Source organism: Tursiops truncatus, chromosome 2, assembly GCF_011762595.2.
Source record: "Tursiops truncatus isolate mTurTru1 chromosome 2, mTurTru1.mat.Y, whole genome shotgun sequence".
NCBI classification, from domain to species: Eukaryota; Metazoa; Chordata; class Mammalia; order Artiodactyla; family Delphinidae; genus Tursiops; species Tursiops truncatus.
The window spans coordinates 86,257,670-86,266,847 of NC_047035.1; the positions used below are offsets into that span (position 1 = coordinate 86,257,670).

Here is a 9,178-nt window from a genome sequence, read left to right on the forward strand (position 1 = left end):
CTAAGCTGCCTCACAATCCCAGCCCCATCCTGGAGGTGCTGTGGGGCTACCAGTGGGGAGCATGTCCTTGCAGAACTGAGGGGGACCAGGAACATTCTGTGCCCTTCCCTGGGCTTCCTCTCTCTGTGACCAGTCCTCTCCTTCCACTCTAGGTTCACCACCTCCTTAGCAGCCCCTCAGCTCACAAACTACTGATCTTGAGTGGGCAAAGTTTAGAGCCTGGGGGAGACCTCATCCTACAGAGTGGCACCTACTCCTATCAAAACTTTGCCCAGGTCCTTCAAAACCCAGAGGTAAGTTCTATGTCTGAGTGTCTAGGAGGAACAGAACATGGGGTAGGACTAGAGCTGCAGGGAGGGATCCAAGGAAGGGAAAATCCCACATTCCTTGACCGCCAGGGATGCTGGCAGAATGGTAGGAGATCACCTCAGAGAGAGATGGAGATTAGCAGATTGAGTCTGAGTTGGCTTGCGATAACCCCAATGACCTGATCAGCCTTCTATCTCCCCTTCATCTAGATTGCCCAATTGCTCAGCAATAGAGACCCTGGGATCCAGGCTTTCCTCACTGTGTCCTGCTTAGGGGAGGGTGATTGGAGCCACCTGGGACTATCCAGTTCCCAAGAGACCCTGCACCTCCGGCTAAACCCTGAGCCCATGCTGCCCACCATGGATGGCGTGGCTGAGTTCTCCGAGTACGTCTCTGAGACCGTGGATGTGCCATCTCCCTTTGACCTGCTGGAGCCCCCCACCTCAGGGGGCTTCCTCAAGCTCTCCAAGCCATGCTGCTACATCTTCCCTGGCGGCCGCGGGGACTCTGCCCTCTTTGCCGTTAATGGTTTCAACATCCTGGTGGATGGTGGCTCTGATCGCAAGTCCTGCTTCTGGAAGCTGGTGCGGCACTTGGACCGCATTGACTCCGTGCTGCTCACACACATCGGGGCAGACAACCTGCCAGGCATCAACGGACTCCTGCAGCGCAAAGTGGCGGAACTGGAGGAGGAGCAGTCCCAGGGCTCTAGCAGCTACAGCGACTGGGTGAAGAACCTCATCTCCCCCGAGCTTGGAGTCGTCTTTTTCAACGTGCCCGATAAGCTGCGGCTGCCTGATGCCTCGCGGAAGGCCAAGCGCAGCATTGAGGAGGCCTGCCTCACTCTGCAGCACTTAAACCGCCTAGGCATCCAGGCCGAGCCCCTCTACCGTGTGGTCAGCAACACCATCGAGCCGCTGACCCTCTTCCACAAGATGGGTGTGGGCCGCCTGGACATGTACGTCCTCAACCCTGTCAAGGATAGCAAGGAGATGCAGTTCCTCATGCAAAAGTGGGCAGGCAACAGTAAAGCTAAGACAGGCATTGTGCTGGCTAATGGGAAGGAGGCTGAGATCTCGGTGCCCTACCTGACCTCCATCACTGCTCTGGTGGTCTGGCTACCAGCCAACCCCACTGAGAAGATTGTGCGCGTGCTTTTTCCAGGGAATGCTCCCCAGAACAAGATCTTGGAGGGCCTGGAAAAGCTTCGACACCTGGACTTCCTGCGCTACCCCGTGGCCACGCAGAAGGAGCTGGCCACTGGGGCTGTGCCTGCCAACCTCAAACCCAGCAAAATCAAACAGCGGGCTGATAGCAAGGAGAGCCTCAAGGCCACAACCAAGACAGCCGTGGGCAAGCTGGCCAAACGGGAGGAGGTGGCCGAAGAGGGAGCCAAGGAGGCCCGCTCAGAACTGGCCAAGGAGTTAGCCAAGACAGAGAAGAAGGTAAAGGAGTCATCTGAGAAGCCCCCAGAGAAGCCTGCCAAGCCTGAGAGGGTGAGGACAGAGTCGAGTGAGGCACTGAAGGCAGAGAAGCGAAAGCTGATCAAAGACAAGGTGGGGAAGAAGCACCTGAAAGAAAAGATATCAAAGCTGGAAGAGAAAAAAGACAAAGAGAAGAAAGAGATCAAGAAGGAGAGGAAGGAGCTCAAGAAGGATGAAGGAAGGAAGGAGGAAAAGAAGGATGCCAAGAAGGAGGAGAAGAGGAAAGATACCAAACCTGAGGTCAAAAAGATTTCCAAGCCAGACCTGAAGCCCTTTACCCCTGAGGTACGTAAGACCCTCTACAAAGCCAAGGCCCCTGGCAGAGTCAAGATGGAGAAGAGCCGGGCTGCCCGTGGGGAGAAGGAGCTGTCCTCTGAGCCCCGGACACCCCCAGCCCAAAAGGGGGCTGCACCATTCCCAACAAGGGAGCTGGCCTTGTCTTCACCAGAGGATCTCACACAGGACTTCGAGGAGTTGAAGCGTGAGGAGACGGGGTTGCTGGCTGAACAAAGGGACACAGGACTAGGAGAGAAACCACTCCCCCCAGACACTGCAGCGGGGGGACTCCCAAGCACATTGGCCCCGGGGGCACCACCCTCTGTCCCAGGGCTGGAACCAGAAGAGCCTGTGATAAAGGAGAAAGAGGCTGTCCCAGACATCCCTGAGGAACAAGGCAGCAAGGACAGAGGCCCAGACTCTGGGGCTGAAACAGAGAAAGAGAGAGCCCCCTGGGAGGATAAAAAGGCAAAGGAATCAGAGGGGATCCCCGACAGAAAAGAAGCCAGAGAGGAAAGTGAACCTGAGGTAAAGGAGGATGTGATAGAGAAGGCCGAGTTAGAGGAAATGGAGGAGCTGCACCCTTCAGACGAGGAGGAAGAGGAAGAGACAAAGGCTGAGGGTTTTTACCAAAAACATAAGCAAGAAGCCTTGCAGGTAACGCCAAGGGGCAGGGAGGCTCTCGGGGTCCAGGAACTAGGACTCCAAGGCAAGGCCCCTGAGAAGGAGACCTCGTCATTCCTAAGTAGCCTGGCCACCCCTGCAGGAGCCACTGAGCACGTCTCTTACATCCAGGACGAGACAATCCCTGGCTACTCAGAGACCGAGCAGACTATCTCGGATGAGGAGATCCATGATGAGCCGGAGGAGCGTGCAGCTCCACCTAGATTTCCTACAGGTACCTATGACCTCCCTGGGCCTGAAGGTCCTGGCCCCTTTGAGGCTAGCCAGCCTGCAGACATTGCTGTTCCCACCACCCCCAGCAAAGGCTATGGAGCGCCAGAGTCGGAACTCACCTACCCCCCCAACATGGTGGCCGCCCCTCTGGCTGAAGAGGAGCATGTGTCCTCGGCCACCTCAATCACTGAGTGTGACAAGCTTTCTTCCTTTGCCACATCTGTGGCTGAGGACCAATCCGTGGCTTCACTCACAGCTCCCCAGACAGAGGAGACAGGTAAGAGCTCCCTGCTGCTTGACACGGTCACAAGCATCCCCTCCTCCCACACGGAAGCCACTCAGGGCCTGGACTATGTGCCATCAGCTGGTACCATCTCACCCACCTCCTCACTGGAAGAAGACAAAGGTTTCAAATCACCACCCTGTGAGGAGTTCTCCGTGACTGGGGAGTCAGAGAAGAGAGGAGAGATTGTACAGAGAGGCTTGTCTGGAGAGAGAGCCGTGGAAGAGGAAGAGGAGGAGACCACAAATGTACAGATGTCTGAGAAACTTCACGATCAGTATGAACCCCTGATGTTTGCTGCCCCTGGCCACACCCTACATCCCGGGGAGCCAGCCGTTGGAGAAGCGGAGGAGCGCTGCCTCAGCCCAGATGACAGCACAGTGAAGATGGCCTCTCCCCCACCATCTGGCCCACCCAGTGCCACCCACACGCCCTTTCATCAGTCCCCAGTGGAAGAAAAGTCTGAGCCCCAAGACTTTCAGGAAGCAGACTCCTGGGGAGATACTAAGCGTACACCAGGTGTGAGCAAGGAAGATGCTGCAGAAGGGACAGTCAAGCCAGGGCCTGAAGAGGGCACACCAGAGGAGGAGGGAACGTTGCCTCCTCCCAGGAGCCCCCAGGCCCAGGAAGCACCCATCAGCATTGTTGGAGGACATGCAGGCTGTACTGTCCAACTGCTGCCAGAAGAGGACAAAGCAATAGTCTTTGAGACTGTGGAGACGGGAGAGCCCACAGGGCCGATTCTGGAAACAGAAGCCCTTCCCAGAGATTTGAGAACATCACACCAAGAACCTGGTGAACCTCAGAAAGATGAGGTGCTCCGGTTTCCTGACCGAGGCCTCTCCCCTGAAGAGGTGGAGTCCCCCTCTGTCCTCAGCGTGGTCTCCCCAGACACTGCCGACCGAGAAGCCGTCCCTAGGTCTCCCTGTGGCCTGACAGAGCAGCACCTACACAAAGACCTTTGGCCACAGGTATCTCCAGAAGACACCCGGTCGCTTTCTCTCTCAGAAGAGAGTCCCAGCAAGGAGACCTCTCTGGATATCTCTTCTAAGCAGCTGTCTCCAGAAAGCCTTGGCACCCTCCAGTTTGGGGAACTAACCCTTGGAAAGGAAGAAAAAGGGCCTCTGATGCAGACTGAGGACACCTCTCACCGCCTAGCCCCTGTGTCTATTCCAGAAGCCCGTGCAGCCACAGTGTCACCTCCCACAGATGGGACCGGTGGATACGCTGCACAGGCAGACGTCACAGATGAGAGCCCTGACAGAAAATTACCTGCCAGCTCCTTCTCTCACTCTACACTGTTGGGAGATGGGAAGCAGTCACCTGGAATGATCACAAGCCCTGGTGAACACATTCTGACACCTGATAGCTCCCTCACCAAGAGTCCTGAGTCCTTGCCAAGCCCTGCCATGGAGGATATTGCCATGGAGTGGGAAGATAAAGTTCCAGAGTTGAAAGACAGACTCCCAGAGCAGAAGGAGAAGGGACCTGAGCCAAAGGATGAAGTCCTACAGCAGAAGGATACTGTCACAGAGCAGAAGGGTACAGCCATCTATCGCAAAGATGAGGTTCTGGAAGAAAAGGACAAGGCTGTGGAACAGCAGGATAAGGCTTTGGAACAAAAAGGCAGAGACTTAGAGCATAGGGACACAGCCCTGGAACAAAAGGACAAGGCCCTGGAAGGAAAAGACAAAGACTTAGAACCTAAAGACAGAGACTTAGAACCAAAAGACAAGACCTTGGAACAGGAGGACAAGGTCCCAGGAGAGAAAGATGAAATCTTAGAACAAAAAGTCAGAGACTCTGAACATAAAGACAAGGTTCCAGAGGACAAGGTCCCTGAACTGAAGGGCAAGGCCTTAGAACAGAAAGATGAAGCCCCTGAGCAGGACAAGGCCCCGGAACAGAAGGACAAGGCCTTGGAAAAGAAGGACCAGGCTTTAGAACAAAAATACTTGGCCCTAGAACAGAAGGGTGAAGCTCTGGAACAAAACATTTGTCCAAAGGCTGTTGAACAAAAAGACAAGATTCTGGAAGAGAAGGACAGAACTCAGGAGCAGGAGAGTCCTGTGCAGGAGGATAAAACCATGACACTAAAGGAGAAGATCCTAGAGGAAAAATCTCCAGAAAAAGTCAAGGCTGTGGGACATAAGGAAGAAGCTCTGCTGGAGAAGACCAAAGCTCTGGGGCTGGAAGAGAGCCCAGTGCAGGAGGACAAGGCCCGGGAGCAGGACGAGAAGTACTGGAAGGAGCAGGACGTGGTCCAGGAGTGGCAAGAAACATCTCCAGCCAGAGGAGAGCCAGCTGGAGAACAGAAGGAGCCTGCCCGGACATGGGAGGACACATCTCCTGAGCAGGAGGACAGGTACTGGAGGGGCACAGAGGATGTGGTCCTGGAACAGGACACATACTGGAGGGAGCTGAGCTGTGAGCGGAAGGTCTGGTTCCCTCATGAGCTGGGTGGCCAGGGGGCCCGGCCACGGTTCACAGAAGAGCGGGAGAGCACTTTCCTTGATGAGGGGCCGGATGATGAGCAGGAAGTGCCCCCCTTGGAGCCTACACCCAAGAGTCCCTGGGCCTCAGACTTTAAGGGCTTCCAGGAGCCCTCACCACAGAAGGAGCTGGAGGTGGAGCGCTGGCTTGCTGAGTCACCAGTTGGGCTGCCACCAGAGGAAGAGGACAAGCTGACTCGCTCCCCTTTTGAGATCATCTCTCCTCCGGCCTCCCCACCTGAGATGGTTGGACAGAGGGTTCCGCCAGCCACAGGACAAGAGAGCCCTATCCCAGAGCCTAAGCCCATGCCACCCATGAGGAATGAGCCCACCACCCCGTCATGGCTGGCTGACATCCCACCATGGGTGCCCAAGGACAGACCCCTGCCCCCTGCACCCCTGTCCCCAGCTCCAGCTCCCCCAACACCTGCCCCACAGCCACTCACTCCTGCGCCCTTCTCTTGGGACACAGCCGAGTATGACAGTGTGGTGGCTGCAGTGCAGGAGGGGGCAGCTGAGTTGGAAGGCGGGCCGTACTCCCCCCTAGGGAAGGACTACCGCAAGGCTGAAGGGGAAAGGGAAGAAGAAGGTGGGGTTGGGGTTCCTGACAGCAGCCCCCTCGGGTCAAAAGTCCCAGAGGCCAGCGCGAGCCTTGCCTCTAAGGAGCCCGAGCAGACCGAGCCAGAGCAGAGAGAGCCCACACCCTATCCCGATGAGCGAAGCTTCCAGTACGCAGACATCTATGAGCAGATGATGCTCACTGGGCTGGGCCCTGCATGCCCCACTAGAGAGCCTCCACTTGGAGCAGCTGGGGATTGGCCCCCACACATCTCAGCCAAGGAGGAGGCTGCTGGCCAATGCACATCTGCAGAGAAGGAGCTTTCATCTCCTGTCTCACCCCATCGCCTCCAATTCGACACTCCAACCTTCAGCTATGCAGCTCTGGCGGGACCCACCATACCCCCCAAGCAGGAGCCTGAGCCAGGGCCAAGCGTGGATCCCAGCCTCACCCCACCTGCAATACCCCCCCGTGCTCCTATCCCCCAGAGCAAAGGCCCAAGCCCCCCACTTAATGGTAACATCCTGAGCCATAGCCCAGATAGGAGAACCCCATCCCCCAAGGAACCAGGCCGTGGTCACTGGGATGACAGCACGAGTGACTTGGAGCTGGAGAAGGGGGCTCGGGAGCAGCCTGAGAAAGAGGCCCAGTCCCCAAGTCCCCCGCAGCCCATGCCTGCAGGCCCCTCCGCCCTGTGGCCTGAAAGTGAGGCACATACCAGCCCTTCCTTGGACTCCCACCTGGGTCCTGCCCGACCCAGCCTGGACTTCCCTGCATCAGCCTTTGGCTTCTCCTCATTGCAGCCAGCTCCTCCACAGCTGCCCTCTCCAGCAGAACCCCGCTCGGCACCCTGTGGGTCCCTTGCCTTCTCTGGTGACCGAGCTTTGGCTCTGGCTCCAGGGCCCCCCACCAGAGCCCGGCATGATGAGTACCTAGAAGTGACCAAGGCCCCCAGCCTGGACTCTTCACTGCCCCAGCTCCCATCACCCAGCTCTCCCGGGGCCCCTCTCTCCAGTCTTCCGCGACCTGCCTCACCAGCCCTATCTGAAGGCTCCTCTTCTGAGGCCACCACACCTGTGATGTCGAGTGTGGCTGAGCGCTTCCCTCCCGGCCTGGAGGCTGCAGAACAAGGGTCTGTAGAGCTGGTCCCAGGAATGGAACCAGCTGCCCATGGCCTCTGGGACCTCACTGCTCTGAGCCCAGCACCTCCAGCTTCACTGGACCTGGCCCCAGCTCTGGCTCCAAGCCTGCCTGGAGACATGGATGAGGGCACCCTGCCCTGCCGCCTGGAGTGCTCAGGGGCAGCCACCAAGAAGCCAAGCCCCTTACAGGGCCCCTCCAGGGATCGTGCCACCAATGGCCCAACTGAAACCAGCCCCAAGCCCCCAGGCCCTGCCCCAGCTGAGGCTGAGAAAGGAAAGGCTGAGGCCTGTCCCGCCTGGGAACGTGGGGCCTGGCCTGAGGGAGCCGAGAGGAGCTCCAGGCCTGGCACGCTGCTCTCCCCGGAGCAGCCACGGTGCCCTGGAGGGGCCTCTGGAGACCAACCTAGAAGTGTCTCCCCTGAGATGGAGGCTGGGCCCCAGGGATGTGCTGCTGAGCCCCGGCCGCATCGTGGGGAGCTCTCTCCGTCCTTCCTGAACCCACCTCTGCCTCAATCCACGGATGACAGTGACCTCTTAACTGAGGAAGCTCGGCTGGTAGGGAGAGGGGGGCGGCGTCGGGTGGGGGCTGCAGGGGCCACAGGGGGCCCCTGCCCCGTGGCAGATGAGACACCCCCGACGTCAGTCAGCGACTCGGGCTCCTCGCAGTCAGATTCTGACGTTCCACCAGAAACTGAGGAGTGTCCATCCATCACAGCTGAGGCAGCCCTCGACTCAGATGAAGATGGGGACTTCCTGCCTGTGGACAAAGCTGGTGGGTTTAGTGGGACTCACCATCCCAGGCCTGGCCATGACCCACCCCCTATCCCCCAGCCAGACCCTCGCCCAGCCCCTCCCCGCCCTGACGTGTGCATGGCTGACCCCGAGGGGCTCAGCTCAGAGTCTGGAAGGGTAGAGAGGCTACGGGAGAAGGAGAAGACACAGGGGAGAGTCGGCCGCAGGGCCACAGGCAGGGCCAAGCCAGCGTCTCCTGCCCAGCGTCTGGATCTTCGGGGAAAACGCTCACCCACCCCTGGTAAAGGGACTGCAGATCGAGCATCCCGGGTGCCACCCCGACCACGCAGCACTCCAAGCCAGGTCACCCCAGCAGAGGAAAAGGATGGACACAGCCCCATGTCCAAAGGCCTAATCAATGGACTCAAGGCAGGACCAAGTAAGTATAACATGGAAAGTGGGAGAGATTGTGGTTTGGGGCTGGGTGTGGCTGGTCAAGGGCTCCAGTGGAAGAGAGGGAGGGTGGGAGGGAAGAAGAAGGTTGCCAAAAGAGTTCTGCTTTCCCTCTACAATGAGTTCTGTGTTGCCTCTACAGCGGCCTTGGGTTCCAAGGGCAGCTCTGGCCCCCCTGTATATGTGGATCTTGCCTATATCCCGAATCATTGCAGTGGCAAGACTGCTGACCTTGACTTCTTCCGACGAGTGCGTGCATCCTACTATGTGGTCAGTGGGAATGACCCTGCCAATGGCGAGCCGAGCCGGGCTGTGCTGGATGCCCTGCTGGAGGGCAAGGCCCAGTGGGGGGAGAATCTTCAGGTGAGTGGCAAGAAGCACCAAGGAGGTAGTCTGGTCAAACTTTACTCAGAGGCAGCAATGGAACACAGTCTCTATTTATAAAAGGACTGAGGGGCACTTCCCTGGCGGTCCAGTGGTTAAGACTCTGCGCTTCCACTGCAGGGGGCGCAGGTTTGATCCCTGGTTGGGGAACTGACATCCTGCATGTC

General features: G+C 58.0%; 1 protein-coding gene across 1 annotated transcript in view; it reads left to right on the forward strand.

The window, feature by feature from the left end:
* MAP1A (microtubule associated protein 1A) overlaps nt 1-9,178 on the forward strand; it is a 30,835-nt gene that overhangs the window by 9,565 nt on the left and 12,092 nt on the right. The window contains exons 4-6 of the mRNA XM_033851589.2: nt 153-293; nt 519-8,613; nt 8,770-8,990. Coding sequence (XP_033707480.2) covers nt 153-293; nt 519-8,613; nt 8,770-8,990 — 8,457 coding nt within the window. The remainder of the gene's footprint in view (nt 1-152; nt 294-518; nt 8,614-8,769; nt 8,991-9,178) is intronic.